Source organism: Battus philenor, unplaced genomic scaffold, assembly GCF_028537555.1.
Source record: "Battus philenor isolate CCGP_79_NKW_IND1 unplaced genomic scaffold, ilBatPhil1.0.hap1 SCAF_20, whole genome shotgun sequence".
In the NCBI taxonomy this organism is placed as follows: domain Eukaryota; kingdom Metazoa; phylum Arthropoda; class Insecta; order Lepidoptera; family Papilionidae; genus Battus; species Battus philenor.
In genome coordinates, this window is record NW_027181683.1 from 4,398,161 (window position 1) to 4,418,489 (window position 20,329).

The following is a 20,329-nucleotide window of genomic DNA, read 5'->3' on the forward strand; positions in this document are numbered from 1 at the left end:
CATATGGCCATTAAGAAAACGTTCTTAACTAATTTCTCAGTACTGCGAAACAGAAGCGGGTCAATTGCGGTATTGCACTCGTTCGCTGTTACTTCCGCGGATTATGTAAAACGAATCTCGAGCCGTCTGTGACCTGTCTCTTAATTTCGATAAATATCATGTGGAAACAACAGCTTGTGGTCAGAACTATTTTTAGGAAAGCTATTTTAATTTGTGTGAACTATCAATAAAATATAAATGAACGCAGTATTCTTGGAAAGGACAGTGTGGTGAGAAGTTAGTAATTCAATAGTATAAATACAATCATCATGACCATTTCAGCTGTAAGATGACGACCGCTGGACAAAGGTCTAGAAATTTCTAAAGTGGCTCACATTCAACGTCTTCCGACGACCTTAACAAGGTCGTCTCGAGTCTTATGAGCCAAGCGTTCTGCGCGCTAAGTGGCCTAACCACTACTAGTTCAATAAATACAATAGACAACATTAAATTCAATAAGTAAGCGACGGTATGACTACCTTCCACGTTGCAAGTAAGTGATAAATATAAGATTTAATTACTGAATCACGTCACATTCCTGTCTTCAGATGAAACGATTCTTGCACTAAAGTTGTAATATAAACGATTCAACAAGCCATAGTTCACCTCGTCCAGTCACACTATGGATTGTTTGTCGAAGCGGCCTCGTAATCCTTTGCTAAAAGAATGAAGCGACCTGAGTTGAGATTCGTGTGAGTGCATTTGTTACAATAAAGAGGTCCCTGAGAACTACGCTAATGCTAACATTGACGAAGGTTTCTTTCATTCTGTGCACTTTGCCGATTACTTAATTAATAGTTTATTTACAAGTATATGAACACTAGCTATTCCCCGCTCGCATCACATGGCCTGCACAGTCTTTTGTAGATGTTTTTCATAAAATCAATTGCTGGTAATTTTTAACATGCCAAAAAAATAATCTGATGAGATACAATTTGTAAAAATACATTTCAGTTAATAAACGCGACCTAGTTTTAAGTTGATCTGTAATCGGAGAAAGGAATATTTCTACAACTAAATTTTAAATTTCTAAGCATTTTGGTTCCAGATATATCTTGATTCTAGATAAGTAATCTCTCATATACATGTTTATTTTTATAGATGTAAAAGTTTTTAAGGAGTTAATGTATAGCTCATTTGTCAAAATATACAATTGATTATCCCTTAAAATAAAAACAAACAATTTCGAACATCTTTTTCGTGTAGGTACTCTGAAAAAGAAAAATATACCTTTTGGCAGAACCTGTCATAATATGTTTTTTAATTTACTGCGTGATAAATTTACCGCGTCATTTTGTAGTTTGATATAAAATCGTATGCATTGAGCTACGAATGAGTGAGACACTTTATGGAGCGTAATAGCGGGTACAGCGAATTTATTTTTATTCCTTAGATTACTAAAGCTGTTGCACCTATAACCAATCATCCTGTGTTTCAAGATATTATCTACTGCTGAACTAGCAGTTTGCAAAAGAATGAATAATATATTTTTGTAACATCGAGAAAATATATATTCGTTATTTTGATTAACAGCACCAGACTCGCCAGGTCATGAGCAATATGGATTCGGGCCGCGCGAACATAGTCGAACACCAATTAGCATCGGCGTGCTATTCAGGCGTGCTAAGTGCTAACGTACCTACACTTTGAATTAAGATAGCAAGTACACGATTTAAAGCGCTTGTGGTTTGGCTTACGTCATATTTAATACCTGGACTAAATAGTAAGCGCTATAGCTGCTTTGATTAAACAATTTAGGTAAGGGATTTAAAAAAAAACGATACATTTTAATAAAATTGATAATGGTTTGTATATTACAATACATAGATATATAATGCATATATATATATATATATATATATGTATATAAATATATATATATATATATATATAAATAAATAGTAAATAACGTAATAATAATATAATAATAGAGGCGTTTTTTAAATTCAGATTCCGATATATCAAAATTAATTATTGTTTACAATCTGTAACCGCAGACTTTGTACTGTCAGAAGTTATTTATCTGTGGCTATCGCATTAGAAAAATACATTAATTTATAGTTCGGTGATCATTTTATACAACATCATTGGAAATAGGTGTAAAAGCTTAAAACTTTACCTAAGCTCTCAAACCTTTAAGTAACCATGTATATTTTAGAAGGTAAAGAATTTTCTGTAATATTAATTTTTAGATAATTTATATTAGGTTGAGTGGCAAAAATATCACCGTCCGTCCGTTCATCGATCCCGGCGTCGAGCTGTATGCGTAACGGTCAGGGGCGATAATTTATTCGACCCGTGTACCGCTAAGCTACAAACCTCGTGGGTGTGTTCGGTGGTCTCTACTAGATAAAATAACTCCTACCGCCATTTTATTCTATTATATTCAGTTAATAATCTGTACAAATAATGTCCATGGCCATGTCAGGCTTGCAATTACAATTAAAAAAGTGATATCCTGCCCTTCATCCTATTAATTACGTAACTATACATCAAGACCATAAAATTCTAATATGTATGACAGTTATTACACACTTAAGATCATTTATAGTGATCGCTTTTGTATCTTAATAATGCCAGTTGAACCCGATTTAATAAAAATTAAAATAAATTTGGTGTCCCCTAAAATGGCACCCTTCAACTTGAAATAAAAATTTCCAGATTTCTAAACGCGTGCTAAAGTTTTAGAGATAATACCGAAATCGGTCAGAAAAATAGACACTTAAATTGAAGTAACGCGTTATATTCCATTGTAGTGACCGATTCGTTCCATTCTTAGCAAACATTCATTCATTCAATCTTAAATCTCATTATTAGTATTATTGCTTTTTAAATGTAATTGTATTACAGTTAAAATAGGTTTTATTAAGATATTTTAATTAATAACTTAACAATTTACTTAAACAACTTCTTGGTTTTTTGGATTAAAATATAACAAAATGGATTTATTAATACATATAATTTACATCGAGCCGTTATGAATTAGTTATTTTCTCGGAAATAGAGTCAGCGAACTGTTTAATGTTTAAAAAGAAGTTTCGAGACCTGTAGGCGAAAGAATCATAATTTTTTTCGTATGTGTAATTTAAGTATATTAAACTTTTATATACTTTGTAATACCTCCATATAAGTATGTGTTTATAGGTAATTAGATAAGTTTAGTATTTATTAAGTGTACGTAGGATGTAGTATTATATAATTAAATATTAATTCTAAAAATATTAGAATGATTGGTAGAGAATGCATATAGAGTACTAATTCTGCCATTACGCAATATGTAAATGGATTGAACCAATGAATAAATATAGAATATGGAGCTAAATGCTCCATATTCTATATTTATTCTAATCTCTGTATTTCAATCATACTGCCTATGGACCTTGTGTGAATGGATTTCCAAATTAGTGCAGCAAACCATTCAGACCTCTAGTCAATTTGTTATATGAAGTGGCCTATGCATTGTGGCTTCATGGAGCGAAGTTACGAAGCGACATATAATGCTTGGAGGCCATCTAATGGCATAAATCGTAGCGTAAAACGATCAAGGTTTAGTGCCTTCACCTTAGACCATGGTTAAAATAAATGCCAAAGGTCAAACAGCATCTTTAAATGCCAAAAACTCTCTTTTGTTTTGTAAAAACAAAAACTGTATGAAAAAAACGTTATAAAACCAAACTTTGTGGACTAATTAAATGTTAAATTGCTTTTTTACACCAATTATAAGAGGATATTTTGCTTTATAGCATATGAAGTTTCCTTAAAGTCATATAAAATATAATGCACAATGAAGAAATCCCGCGAAACATTCTTACAGACAATAAACCAGTCAAATTGTACTGTCATTAAGATCTTTTTTTCTTTGAACCCTATGAGAGTAATTATCACGAAACAAGCGTCGGTGATTAATGAATAAGCAAATAAACACAGAGAGACACGAATACAAGCATACACAAACACATAAAAGGCAAACACATCCGCTATCTTACTTTCATCATAATACACGTATGCACTAGGAATGTATACACTTACAATAAATGCTATGCATGCGTTGGCTTAGTATGCTTGACCGGTTATTCAACTTGGTTCTTTCTTTCAAACGCAAAAACTGCTTTAGACCAACACAATAAAGTTTCTATTTTATCTGTATAGATGAAATAATTCATCGTATACTTAAAGTGTCCACGAAGAATTGAAAATATTCTAACATTCTAAATTTTATTCTATCTAATTAACATACAGTATACATACAGGTTGATTGGAAATAGGTTTTAATTGTTGAATGTTGTCTATTTACTGTAAAGTTAATATATGGTACACTTTATTAAAAAAATCAATGGATTCAGAAATAATAAACAATGTAATGACAATATAATAAGAAAAAGCGATGTTAAAATTTGTATAACTACAGATTAAAATTAATTAATGTTTACTATCTGTCCCTGCAGAAATCGTACCGCCAAAAATTATAGGTATGTTTTATTCTAATAGTGTCAGAGTGATCACCTTGTACACATCGCATCGATATATAGGCAATAGCTTTAAAGCTCTTCGTTGACAAATCAACTACACATTCACCTATTTAAATCTTTAACATTACCAATTACCTGTATATACATTTTTAAGTATTTTTGTGCTAAACAGTCACATTCTGAAACTCATGAATCATTATAACAAAATTCGAAAATATTAGATAGTCATATTCCGGCTAAAATTAGATTTAATAAACGGATTTATTAAAACACAGAAAAGATATTAATATTAGCATTGAAAATAATGTCGCATCATTAATAATAAATAGTAAAAAAATAGATAAGATATATTGAATACAAAAAACAATGTAGAGGTTATCTAACTTAAATATAAATAGAAAATAGAAAACAAATGCAAAAATAAAGACTAGGTAGCAAAACTGATATGGCGAGTATTAAAACTATTTGCGCTTAATGGGTTGTTGGCCACAGGTAGCCAGCATGCGATAGGCCACACGTAAGCACTATATATGCAAATCAAACTGTAAATGTATATGTATTAAGGATTAATTCCCCTTGATAGTGATATTATGTATGCGAGGATGATAATTCTAGAGACGTCCGAGAATATGACGAACGCACGTTGATTTCAGTTGTAGATAATAAGCTTTTAAATCGTTTGAGAGATGAGGTTTAGCAAGACTATTTAAAGACACGTCACATTAGTGCTAGCCGGTTTGTAACAGCGGAAAAACAAATATTATTCCTCCGAGCTTATTCTAGCAAGTAGTCTTATGAAAACACTTTTAGCATTTATTTAATGGTGCAGAGTGGTAAATAAATATACGTTTTAAGCTACAAATGTTTTTATTGTATAATATTAAAATTAATATAAGTACCATATTATTTAACGTATTAGAGATCTGATGTGCTACTTAATAAAAGCTTGAAATATTAACAACCCTCAACTTTACAATAACTGACGGTTCAAGACAATCTAGAAAGATAGTCAGTAGAAACTGACCTTATTGTTTTGTTATCTTTTTTCTAACCTCCTCCTCTTTTATTGGAGATTTCATTTTATATTTTAACTATATTCATAGAAAAAATAATTTGTTATATCTTTTTTGTCTATATCATATTAAATGTGGGTATATCGCATTTATCTTATCTATAAAATGTTTCTATGTTGAGTTTTAAAATTACATAAATATTAATATTAAGTACAAAGTATTGTAGGATTACATTTACAAATTACAACAACAATCCATAAAGATATTGTATTAAGAAATCTTTTGAATATAGAACTTAGATAGTCTTTAATTGCGTAGAATAAGAAAACAATGGAGTCGATGATTTCGCCACAAGCTACAGTGCACATATGCATAACTTTCCAAAGCTGACCTCATCGTCAAATGTGCGGTTTTCTGTTACGCACCGCTTGACAAATGGACTGTTATAATCGATGTTTCTTTGCAGATTTCTAGTCGGCATTTAGCGGGCAGATAGGCGCGGACTTAACTTATGTGTGTTTATATAACCTTCAAGGCAATATCTACCAAGCCTTTAAAAAGTTTTTCCACATATTTTTAATTTTAGCACTTTAACATTATGAATACATTTTTATGTACAATTTCAATTTAATCACTGATAAATGAAAATGAGCTATAAACTAATAAAAACTTTTATATTTATGAGTAATTATTATAGCTCATTAGTTTAGATTGTACTTAAATCTATTTGTACAGTACAACCAGGAAAAGTAAATACAGGTTTTTTCATTATATATCTTACATTGTAATTCTGTTATGATACGAAGTAAAGAATCTTTAGTAGTGCAAGTAATGATTAATTTAAATTATTTTAAAGAGTTAGATAAATGCACTTCTATTTTAAAATAAAAAATATCTGTCATAAATTGTGTAAAAAAATAGAAAAAAGATATTTAATGTGTTCACAAAATTACTACTAAATTTTACTAAGAGCAAATTTGATAGAAATTGTCATACAAATATTTGATTTCGTAAGAGAATGGTTAAAGTATTTAATGTTAAATAATATAAGGCAGAGTCATTTATTTAATCAAGTAAAACCGTGATTCATATCAACGATTGACCTTTGACGCAAATGATTATCAATTCATTTACTTTATAATATCATTTTAATCTTCCTTCCCATTGCAAACTTCCATCCTTTGCTAAATTTATCTATTACGCTACTCATAATATTATACTTACAAGGTAATTTGTTTACTTTTATAACATATTTTATGTCGATATTGCTATCCTTGTGACTTCATTTAGAGAACATGTAAATACAATCAATCTTAATTGCTCCGAGGATATGAGTGACGACTGCATGAGTCAGGGGCACTTTTTTAATAAGTAGATACTGCAGGTTTCAGCCGACTTACACTTAAACCCGTCCGTCCGACTTACTCAGTCCAGAATGTCTCTTTTATATTATTATCTGAATTCCTTTCAAAGTTATTTTTACTTATTATATAGTTTTTCTTTCCTTTTTTTGAAGGTCTTCAAAAAAGGCCATTGCACTATTGGTATTTCCGCATAGTCTAAACCTTAATTTTGTTAGTAAAGCTCGAGGGTTTCTTCAAGAGCCTCTAACTCGGGACGCTATAAACCAGTTTATTAACGGATTGGGACATTACATCTGAACATTACCAAAACAGTTTAAAATATATGTGCTTAATACATTTATTATAGTTAGTTTTACGAGAACCCAGGAAAAAGCAGCAGCATGGAATGCATGGCCTTTTGAGTTTCTAATTTGCCGCTTTATTTTACCTGCTATCTTTATAATTGTGGCAGCGGTAGCCTAGATATCATCATCGTCATTGCTGTAAGTCGTCCTGCCTCATAGATTACTAACAAGAACAGTAGGATGCGATCTGCAACCAGCGTCTTCCGAGGACTTTAACATGGTGGACAGTTCATATTGAGAGTGGAAGTCCTGCGCTGTAGTTGCTGGTCTACAGTTTCCACTTCAGAATCTTTAGGGCCTCCGGGGCTGTCAGCTTTGCCATATGTAGCCTACCCGCTGTCAAGGTCTGATAATTGTGTTCGTCTACGAATATCCATCTATTCTAGAGATATCTCTAGATAATTTAATTTCTGGAATATCGCATCTTTATTCGACATATATTGCTTCAACGCGATGTTGTGGTTTATAGATCGATTCAACGCATTATAACAAGGTGCAATATAAGATAACTGTATAGTTCCATATCGGTAAGCAGGCGTCCGTCGGCCGGTTCCGTCTCAGTGCGCGATGATCTTCGCTTACATTGTAGTGATATATCCGAACAACAATACACGGGCTAGCATTTACAAATATAGTGACAGAATATTGTCCAAGAAAGAATCTGTTATATTTAAAATTTGACCAGATTTGTGGCGACTCCCAGCAATTATGTCATTGTTTGCCGCATACGCATTTATCAGCGGGCTGGCGGGCGGTGCATTTCATTGCACAACTACCACTGCATGTGCGGAAGTGGCTAAATATTGGTCCTTTTCTTAATTATGTCGAATTAATGTTCAAATATATAGATAGGGTAATCTCCCTATCTACATTTTTACAACTATAAATAATCAGCTATAGGTGTAAAAGCTTTTATGATGTATGCATAGTTCATTACCAGTCAAATTATAATTAACGTAATGATAACAAAGCAAGAAAAAGCGTTTAAAAAATTTCGACTAATTGCATATTAAAATTAAATAATGTTTTCTAACATTTATTAGAGCAGAGTTTCCACACTTAGAGTCCTCGCTCCACAGTGGGGCAACTTGATTATAAGGGCGCAATTTGAAAGTAGACTCGGTGCGAGTTTAACCCTTTCGTTTAAATATAAAAATATATATGTTACAAGGGGAGGGGGGTCGTAAGAATTTTAGAAAGACCAAGGTGGGGCATGGCACATAAGTGATTGAAAAATAATCTTTTAGAATGACTCCTTTTACCTGGTGATGATGGCAAAACTAATAGCTTTAAAGCTTTTTTTCTAGCAAATGAGCTATATATTTCTCCTTAAAGGTTTTACACCTATAACAAATCATCCTGTATATGATAAGAGGAATCGTAAATATCATTTTGAGCTAGGTTGGATCAAGTCAATTATTTTAATGTTCTCTCTGTTAGTATACGCATTAGTGTCAAAATATAATAAAGATATCTAAAGTGAAATTGAAACTAAACTTTACCTGTAAAAGGGGGCAAAGCTCATAACAGACATTGAAAATTTTTCCATAAAGTAGAGGTAAATATATTAGTATTTAAAATCCGAACACAAATTGAGAGCGAACCGATGTGTGCCACTTTCACTCCCGCTACGTGCCTTAAAACCTGGGGACGGTTGATTGGTGTAGTCGCAGCTCGATGTCAGCGCTTATACGGCGCTCGTGTTGCGATGCGTTCGCGCCTTTAACATTGATATTGATTGACGACATAACGCGCGGTTATCTAAAGTGGATTCCAGATATTCGCACGAGAAACGGGAAAGTTAAACATTAAAAAGAGCAGAACTAAAATTTTATATAATAAATTGAGTAAATATATCACTAAGATTATATCTCGTCGACCGTAATACATAAAAATATGATAAATGTGCAATCTCTTTTAAAAAATCACGTAATGTGTTAATGACTTATGTTCGTACTTGAGTGAGATTTAAATTTGATAAAATTCGAAACAGTAAATATATTACAGACATTTGCTTATGAAATTTAGACACGTTATTTACAAACGCTATTAATTTTTTAAATACCTATTATATAAAATTATACAAAGCGCTTTCAATAACCTAGTTATTCTAAATATAATAAAATTCAAAAGTTACAAAAAATAATAGAACAGAATAAGATGTCTATCAGTCTACTCGCCCACATATCAAAATATGTCTGCCGAAGTTCTTTAAAAGTATTTTCAGAAAAATCTACGCGACTCTGTCAAAATTGTATATTAATAGTAATTTACATTGGAAACATGATTACAATTAAAATGCAATTTTTCATATCTATCTGGTCAATTTATATAATTATATCCATTTACGAGAGTTAGAAAATGACTGTAATTTGCAACGCACAAGGACGAAAATATTGTCTTAGATTGTAGAATGAAAAACTAAAATCATTGTCATTATCATTTCAGCCAAGACGGACACAGCTAGACATTGCCCTCCGGAGATTTACAAAAGTACCGGTTGGAAGTGACTTGCATTAGTCCGTTGCTATTGTCTAGTTAATATCACTACTACCACTTGGGAAAGCTTTAAGTTTTAAGCTGGGAGAAGAAGAGGCGAAACAAACTCCAGCAACACTTCTATCAAGTACGATCGAAAGTTGGAGTTCCCTGTGAAATACGATCCGATTTCGTTTCTGATTAGATCGGTTGGTTATCGAATGGCGACGATGACAGTGTGCAGTGTACGTAGATTGTCTTATTGTCGTCGCATTGTCCGGAAACTCGAGTACGTGCTTTGGTGTCAGAACGGTGCGGCGTTTGAATGTACCAGCTATGATTGTATTGTAGGTGGCGGTAACGAAAGTCAGAATTTGTGGTCATCGTCTTCCAACGATCTTATTTATAAAGGTAATTATAAGCAGAACATGTAATTAGGTTAATAAACTAGGCACTCTTTTTTTATTAAACACTTTATTTATATTTACTTAATAATATTTTTACTCGTTTCTTGTAGCTGTTTTGGTGGAGAATAGAGCGGCCGTTTGTCGTTTAATCGCAGTGTAAACAAGTATCTCTTTAAAAATCGTTTTCAACCTAAATGTGCCAGGATCATTTCGTATCTTAAACTCATAGGATAGCCACTACACTGTAATATGCTTTGTTAGCTTATCGTGTGGTATAATTGTTACTCATTGCAAAGATTTAAGTCATACAAGTATACTCACCAACATAGGGATGTTAGGGACTACGACGGCGTCGTCATCGGGCCCCGCGCTCAGTTCCGGTTGGAAGGTGTAAGTTCGCTTGTAGTGGAAGGAGAGGGTCCCGTTCTCGTTGTCGGTTATGTTCACCTTCTCCCATTCTTCTCTGTTAACAAGATAGTTCATAAATTATATTGTCTTAAATTATCTCTGTTTGGGCTTATTTTTATCAAATATATAATACAAGCCTAAACAAAAATATAGATTTATAATAAGAAAGTTTACTGATATATAATATAAGGGAACATAAGACTCGTCAAAATTTCGTTTACGAATAATCAATAAATTCTCCATGGGTCTGTATCTGGTTAATTCCACAATGTATCTCTTAGAACTTTCTGTTGTTAACTTTAAATCAATAATTAAAAGTATATTATTAATTAAATCTTAAAACTTTCAACAGTTTTTAATTCATTGAAATGTGTGGATCTTGGTTTGTTGACTTATTACCTTATAATAAAACATGAAACATATTTGAATGTAAAAAAAACAACTGTTGAGTGTCTGGTCGGCACTTTTCAGCAAATTAGCACTGTGAGCCGGTGGTAGTTTACTAATGGATAACTTCACTAAATTTAACGGTTCAAGAGAGAACATAAACGTCCATTGGAATAAAGATATATTGAATTCGAATTTAATTAGATTATTTACTTATTCGTTAATACTCTTAGCTTCTGTTCACACACAGTCTCTGTGTTTGGCACTAATCGGTGTAACATAACTCCTGAAGATGAAACACGTGTTGAGTAATTTGGCGGTGGCGGTTGTATGATTCGCATTGTTTGCCGCATACGCATTTATCAGCGGGCTGGCGGGCGGTGCACTTTGTTGCACGACTACCACTGCATGTGCGGAAGTTGCTAAATATTGGTCCTTTTCTTACTATACATTATATGTAGCGAGTGGTGGCTTTAATACTAAAATAAAACAAAAAGTAACAAGATCTGTTAATACCTCATTATTTCACCACTTTTGCGAGTAATTAGGCATAATTGTACATAATGATGAATTCTTTTTAAAACCAGACGGAGAGAGATGAGATGAGGCGTCGTACCGGACACGTGATTTATGTTTCACAGCTGCACTGACTTGGAATTACTCGTATGACAGAAAGAATAATATTCTCACGCAATATCGCGTGCAAGAGACTATTTGCAACTATCCTGACTTCTCGGCTATCTAAGTAATATTTGTATTATAAAAAAAAACATTTGCGATCAATTTGCCGACACAGACAAGTTTGAAATTATTATGCAAAATGTGCATTTTTTTTCCAGAAATTCATATAAATCACCAACGTACACACCTAATTTTGAGTGGTCACCGAGTTTAATAAAGATGTTGACGGGTATTATACATCTAAGTTATAGGTGTGAAAGCTTTTTAAATAGGGGAATGTATAAAGTTCATTTTCTGTCAAATAATTTACGATATAACTGATCCAAAAACCAATCGTTTCATAGGAAATAAATAAAGAATTGATCATAAAGTAAGTAAAAGCGCATGAAAAACTGAATTTTGTAAATGCTATTTCTTACAGCGTTTACAAAATTTTGTTTCTCCTTTTTCTTTTCAGCTAATTGACGTCCACTGCAAAGCGTAGAGAGAGAGAAAGAGCATAACTCTATCTGTTTCTCTCTGGGTGCCATTGAGCTTTTTTGTAAGGCCCGCCGTAAGAGATCGCGTCTCGGATTCGTAGGTCATCAATGGTAACACACCCTTGTCAAAGACCTTCGTTTTAAAACATTGCGATAGTTGGAACGCAAAGGTATTTCGAAGCTTCCGGAATGCGAAATATTACATTTTCAAATTAATTATTGTTTACTATAGTGGTATTTGACTGTTGCATTCCAAAAGAATTTCAGAGTGATCATTTTATATATGTGATTGGAAATAGGTGTTCAACGTTTAAAGATTTTTGCTGACAAATGAGCTACTCCTCTACCCCCTATATAGCTTTAAATCCTTTTAACAAACGCCCTGAATGTTTCAGATTGTCATTCAAACAAATATTTGAAATGATATACGATAACAAAAAATATTTAAAGGTTAAAAGATCTTATTTCCACAAAGTACAAATATGAAAAATAGCTTGACAGAAGGTCATTATAAACAACAACAAAAAATTATCTGTATAATCAGCCTTGGGTAGACCGAAAAACGAAATATACACCTGTATTATTGCTTAAGTAAATTATATTTGCAACATGATAAATTAAAATGTTATTATTGTTTTGAGTTTGCATAAGTTTTACAAACGTAATATGAAACAACAAACTGCCAGTAATTGCAATTAGACATACATATAAACGTATCGCATTGCTAAAATCCGTCACTTAATATCGAGAGTCAAAATAAGAGGCATTATAATAAAAAAAAATTGTTTTCAAAATGTAATAAAAATGATATAATTATATTAAAATAATTTAAACATTGCATGGAAAGAATTGACAATAATAAAGTATTGTGCAAGATAGACGTGGTAAACTCATAATCACGCTAAAAGAAGTAGATTCTTTTATCCGATTTTTCTACTCGTATAAATATGTATTAAGCTACCAGAACACAAGAGATAAAGACAATACTGTAATAAACAGAATCCAGGCAATCTTAGTCTCAAATCTTTATTCTAAGTGTAAAATAAAATGTCTGGTACTATAAAAACATTGCTTTGTTCCAGTATAAAAAAATCCTGTAACTAGTAGATTGACCCAATGAAAATGAAACCTTTCATTATAAGACAGTAAAATGAGCATAATGCGCCAATTGCAAATTAATATTAATATGATTATAATTGAATTTTATAGATATTATGTACAGCAATAAAAAGGAGGTAATAGTAGATATGGAAAGAAAACTAAACTTTTTGAGTGGACGACGTTGTAGTGTTGAGCGATAGTAGTAGGTTTAAATTTCTGACCTCGATTGCGATCAGTACTCTCAGTTTCAATACATAACACGTAAGGCTTCGTGTCATTAATTTCCACGTACAGAGCAACCTAGTTTAAGAGATGTATTTTGTGAGGTGACGTAAGCACACCCTCGTGGTGGTGATCACTGCGGTAATAAATTGCGACACAAGCGTGTGATATAACGTCTCGATTGCACGGGATATTACAACGACATAACTGGTGCGTCGAATTAAGAAGAGGCATCGCGACATAATGGCTGCGCTCGATTTTACGTTCTTGTAACGTAATCATTTATCAACGTATTGCACACTGATAATCGCGTAGCCATCTTGGTCGGACAAAATGAAAAAACGAAACCATAATAATATATCACTATTAAACATTGTCTATGTTATAATTTAATAGCTATTTATTTATATATATTGTTATCACATTGGATCATTTACGATGAAGATTTTGTCATAAAATTCGTAGGAATGATAGCAATTAAGTGTTTTATAAAACTGAGAGGCTTTTTTAAATAAATTCTTATGTTATATTTATATTTACAGTTACTACTGGTGTACGTCATGAGAATGTTAAAAGAACCCTATTTGGAACAAACTAGAACCAGCTTTAAATATTTGATAATGGTACCCTTCATCGTATAGCTTACTTACTTATACAAGAGTTCCAAACGCGCTCTTATTAGAGAACAGCCCAGAACAAACTTAGTCGAGTTTTTTTATGGCCTCTTTTACTATATCCATAATACAGTAGTAGTGTACTTTATTCACAAGCTTCATTATCACTAAAGATTCAAATTGTAATAGAATATTTTACAAATTATTTTTTAAATGTTTAATTTATTACGAGATAATTTAAAGAAATTACACACCCACTTAAGTGTTAATAAGCAAATCGCAAAAATATTTATGTCAGCTGAGCGTAGACGTGAAATGTCATACCTCGACGATATTAAACAACCAGAGGGCTGTACAAGCAGGCCGCGAAATATACGACAAATTGAAAAAAAAAAATATTGATAGTCGTAATAGCTTATAATTCCAGTATTGCATTTCAATGGGTTCTCGGACCGGCCTGCGTATTGAAGAATACCACAGCCCCGGAATTTGAGGAGTGACAAGCGTCACGTCAAGGGCCAGGTGGAGAAAAAAATATCCAACTACCGCCAAAGGGACTGAAGACCAGAATAACGCGTTCGGTGAGCGTTGAGTTCGCAACGTTGAGTGCAACACTAAGTCATATAGCCGTGATCATCCATTGTGTCACCATCATCCCATATCTTAATAAGAAGCAAAACATCTGCTCAGGCAAGTATATTGCCATTCGTGGCTAAGAAGGGCGCGGAAGCGAGCGATGTGAAGTAGCGTCCTCCCAAAAGTTACATTTGAGGCGGAGGCGGAAGCCTGCAACGTGGCTGCCTTAAAAGAGATGTCCACCACATTAGGTCCACTTCTCCTTCTGAGAGGGCGGACACAGGGGCAGAAATACCGAGGAATCCAGTAACCGCGTTGCTTTCGAAAGCTAATAAAATGTATCAGGGAGCTAAAGTCCAGATGGAGCAATTTGAGCACTTTAAAATCACGACCAAGGAGGACATGACATAGAGCTTAAATGATATGTTTGAGGCCCTGTTGCAGGTGAAAACGCGCGGGAGAGTCTCATCGTACAAATAGAAAGAAAGAAAGGAAATTTACAAAGTAGATCGGTACGAGTGAGGCTAAGCATGCGGTTTTGTGAGTAGTAATAGCAAAGGGGCTGGGATATGCCAACTTGTAGGCTCGACTCGATCATGAAGTATGTTAAGGACGTTCGGAAAATAATCTAGTATGACGGCTTCTGTCTAAAAGTATAAAAAAGCAGATACACATCGCTGTTTTTCTTAAGTTTATTTATTTATATGCTTATGAACATAGACCAGGTTGTCATATATAGGTCGGCTATAATCAAATCATCATTCCGAGCTGCCGGTAGCTTATTATTTTTATTTTTTTATGTTTTTTTTAAATAAAGAGGAATTTGAATTTATGTATCGTCCATGAAAACTACTGAGTTGTTTTATGTTAAAACCTCTTTGTAAATATTTAGTACATTAAAAATATATTTATTAGTTTTCTTTAAATAAACAGTTTTTCAAGAACTTTGTTTTACAACATGTGGTTTCGATAGGACGGTGCCACATATCACACGGCCATCTAGACTATCAATTTATACAGTTGTTAAATACAACTTAACGATATTGTTTTATTTTTAGCGTGGTTATGTAAATTGCAGCCTTATATTGACTTTATTATGACGCTGTAATAGGTCGCCTTTTTATCAAAAAGTGACTAGTGACTAAAAGTGAAGTAGATTTAGATTATACAATCGATTCTTATACGGGCTTGGTGGTGATGAATATATGTCCCATGTCACTACACACGAATAATTACTTATCCCCGCCATTTCCAATGCAAAAACTACCGAAATGATTTCCATACAGCTTCTATTTTTAAAAACATTTGAAAAACAAGGTTCTCGTTAAAAAGCATCTTATTTCGACTGTAGATGTTATGTGATTTGGATACGGCCAAAAACAAACGAGTGTTGGTAATAATTACATATTAGGACAGTTTTATCCTAATACGTTTCGAGATAATATTTCTTAACAGCAGTTTGGCAATGTAATATGCCTAAATCTAAAATCTTTGGGCAATGTTATACACGATAGGTAATAATGTCTTGGCAGCGTTGTCGATAACCAAATACAGACTTATAAATAAACGATATCGCTCATTGGTAATGACGCTGAGCTTCAATGCTTGGAACATCGGCGAAAAGTTGCCAGTTATTGGTGTTCTATAGATTGTATTTTGAAGAGTGTTCGTAGGAGTAACATCAATAAATTTTTCCACCTCCTTTCTTCTATAATATAACAACAAGACGCATGGATTCACGACATCCATACACGGTTAAAATCTCTTTAAATCGCAATAAGCTTTTTAATACTACTTTTTTTTAGTGCCAACAGCCAAGCTATGACACAAAATACAGGCGTGGTTGTTTCCTGCTAACTATAACTTGGGAAGTCAAGTCAAGAGTGAATAGGTTTCTTCTAGTCAAGCATGTAGCATCAACGATCTAGTCATCACTTAACATCAGGCGAGATAGAGATCAAATGCTTTGCCTATAGTCGGTAATAAAAATAAAAATTACGAATTTATAACTTTTAAAATATTATCCTAATACAATTAAAATTATTATATGATTTAAAATATATAGTGATATAGAATAAAATGGAAACAATTATATAAATTACCATTCGGTTCAATTTGTGTTGTGTTGAAAGCAGAACAATGAGAATACTAAAAATTTGTTCAATACCTTACTTTGTTCTTCGAAACTATATATTTATATAATAGTATCAATAAAATATAACTAAATGATGAATTGCAATGTTTCTATTACGTTATAAAGTTATGAAATAAACAAGACGAATTTTGAAACTAAAAAACGACGAAACAAGATTTATAACCAACTGATATCACAGAGGTTTTATTACGTTATTTGAGATAACGTCATAAATTGAACACAGTAATCGCAACTTAAGTACGTTTAATCTCCACTGCTTGGCAGAAATACCTCAGTGCCGTCCTTTAAAAAAAGTTAACCTATTAGAGGGACCGGAAAAAATGTCGTTAATGCGCAAATAATTCTTTGAATGTCAAGTGTCAATTTGTTGTAGCTTATCAAGTGACTTGAAGAGGTTTTAGTATCATATTTAGGTGTATATAAATGAAATATTTTTGGCGCAATTGGGTATCTAGACTCGCCATATATTAGTAGCTACCCGTGGAGACATATTCACGCAATATTAGTAACGCTATTTTCTGTAATTTTCCAACACTATCATGCAAGACTGCTTTATTCATAAGAGTATTTCCCGAACAGTAATGAATTGGGGTGGCGGTACTGTCTCATACACGACATATGCGCATGTTTTTGTATTAAAAACTTTATCAAAAAATCAATTGTTTTCTTGGCTATAGAAATTGGCAACTATAATAACTTTATGTACTTTCTGGTGCACCTATTAATAACCTAGAATGCCACCATGATAATCCTATTGGAAATCTTGAAGAGAGATCTACGTCAAATAGTGAACGTTCTACGACAGAAATGATGATGATGGGTTTGCTTTATTTTATTTCATTCTCTTAAATAATGGAACATACGAGGGTGGATTGAAAAGTACTCGGCCTAACCAAGAAAATAAACACATACTAAATCAGTTATATTTTTATTTTTCTACATAATCACCATCAAGTTCAATACACTTTTGCCACCTCCCCTTTCAAACATTTAGACCGTTGAAAAAAAATGATTCTTCCTTAGAGTCAAAATATGCGTCTACAGCTGCTTTGACCTCGTCGTTTGTCGAAAATCTTTGACCTCCCAAGTGCTTTTTTAGGTAAGGGAACAGAAAAAAGTCTGATGGTGCCAGATCAGGTGAATACGGCGGATGCGGTAACAGTTCAAAGCCACAGTTGTGAATTTCAGCCATTGACTGTACTGACGTGTGAACACGGGCGTTATCTTGATGAAACAGGACTTTTCTTCTGAGCATTCCTCGACGTTTTTCTTTTATTTCCTCTCGTAAATGACGTAGTAAGGTGTAATCAGAGTTTCTAGTCTGACCCCTTTCAAGATAATCAATCATAATCACACCTTTCGAGTCCCAGAATACTGAAGCCATCACCTTATTTGCCGACAAAATCGACTTAGCCTTTTTAGGGGGTGGTGAACCAGGTCTTTTCCACCGTTTTGATTGTTGTTTTGTTTCCGGTGTACAGTAATGAACCCATGTTTCGTCCATAGTAACAAAACGATTCAAAAAATCATCTGCATCGGCTTCAAATAACTCCAAACAGTCGCGTGAAATAGTCAATCGCGTCCTTTTTTGTTCAACTGAAAGCAGTCGCGGAACCCACCTCGCAGACACCTTGTAGAAACCCAACTCGTTGACAATGATGTTTTGAGTTCGTCCATAAGAGATGCCTATAATCTCGGCTATCTCTCTAAATTTTAATCTGCGGTCTCCCATTATTAAATCAAGTACTTTTTTAATATTTTCGTCAGTAGTTGACGTCGAAGGCCTTCCAGAGCGGGGTTCATCTTTCACACTCTCTCTACCACGCTTAAATTCTGCTATCCATTTTTTGACGGATGAATATGACAGAGCACAATCGCCTAAAGTACTGACCATGTCATCATGAATGGCTTTTGATGATAGCTCCTTCTTATGGAGGTACTTAATGACGGCACGCTGCTCGATTTGCTCCATTCGCGGAAATTATGTCCGATTACTTTGTTAATAAATTTATAAAATCACAACTAATTATCGCACACGTTTCTAACTTCACACAATGAACTGGTATGAACTGAACTAAATAATGTGGGTAGATTTGATTTTTAGAATTGAATGGATCTGTGTTAGGCCGAGTACTTTTCAATCCACCCTCGTACTTCGGTAAAACTCTTTTCATTATTGCTTCCAAGTTATATTTCGGTACTGAAATGACTCTACCATGGCTAAATTTTCCAGTACCGATATTGCCTTTGGTCAAAGCGTTGTACGTTTATTTATAAACTTGTTTAACATCATGTTAACGAAGATGGAAGTAATGATTAGAATCTTAGGTTACCCTCCTTAGAAAACGTTCTAACCTCTGTGTTATGACGTTCTATAACTAAAATTATGATGAAGATGTGGTTGCAATGCTTGAAAATTATACTTACGAGTATACGTAGGGCCCGAGTTCGTCGAGGACGGGCTTGGAGCCGTTGTTGAGAAACTCGTCCGCATTCGTGACGTTGTACACGTACACGTTGACGAACGGCCGCACCGGTGGTCGCGCCCACCACTCGAATGTCATCGAGCCGGGGCGGAGCACCAGCTCCTGCAAACATCAGCTATTAGAATCATCTCACAAAAGCTTCCTTGTATTAAGGTAACAGAATCTTTACAACATCAATATGTATTTCGTATCTACTTATATTCTACTTTGGATATATATCCAGCGACAGAGCATGTCAGATTTTAACTTTGTAACTTTGTTACTTGTTTAAGATTGCGAGAACAAAACTACGGGGAGCGGAATTTCCAACAGGAGACGACCTGCCGCTGGAATGACGATGATGAACCTTCTTAATCGCCTAAACAACTAACCAACAGTTCAACATAAGATATTAATTTTTCACATACTTCTGAATTATCTACACGAGATGAGACGTAGACGAAAAAAAATTTTGACTTTTCAAAAATTCTCAACAATTATTTTATCGTGGAAATAATACCACCCTCCTGTATTTTAATATGGATGGTATGGCCATTTAAGTGTTTTTCTTTAAATTAATTTACTACATTTTATTCAATTCTTATTAATATTTAAAATATACGTATCATAAACATCGAATAAAGACAAACACTATTCAAACAAAGTAAAGAAAAATTGTTAAGATGTTCTTAACGACATCTGCATACATTTAATGAGTGAAACTGTTAATATATCACATTCGTGAAACTGGTGATAAAAAACTGAAATTGACTGTGAAAGCATTTTTGACCTAGATCATAATAATAAAATACTAGATATTTTTTTCGTATTTGTTATAAGATTAAATCATGAAGAGATAAAGAAAAGATAAAAATCGAATGATAGAGGGTAATGGAAAAGGGTCAAATATGTTCTTCGGTCGTTATTTGTTTATTAACTAAAAGAACCTTTTGGTCATAAAAAACGATTGAATAACATTTCTTACGTTGAAACGCCTACTATATATTACAAGAACCAAACATACATTTTAAACCAGACGAAATGTGCCAATAACCTAATTTTATTCACCGCTAGCTTATTAACGTAGCGTGCTTCAATCTCTCTAGTAATTTAAAATGATAAAGTTA

At 33.4% G+C, this 20,329-nt stretch overlaps 1 protein-coding gene across 1 annotated transcript in view; it reads right to left on the bottom strand.

Annotated features, from left to right (window-relative positions):
* emp (epithelial membrane protein) overlaps nucleotides 1–20,329 on the bottom strand; it is a 45,139-nt gene that overhangs the window by 15,186 nt on the left and 9,624 nt on the right. Inside the window, exons 3-4 of the mRNA XM_068765822.1 lie at nucleotides 19,165–19,325; nucleotides 10,436–10,577 (exon numbers count right to left, since the gene is read on the bottom strand). Coding sequence (XP_068621923.1) covers nucleotides 10,436–10,577; nucleotides 19,165–19,325 — 303 coding nt within the window. The remainder of the gene's footprint in view (nucleotides 1–10,435; nucleotides 10,578–19,164; nucleotides 19,326–20,329) is intronic.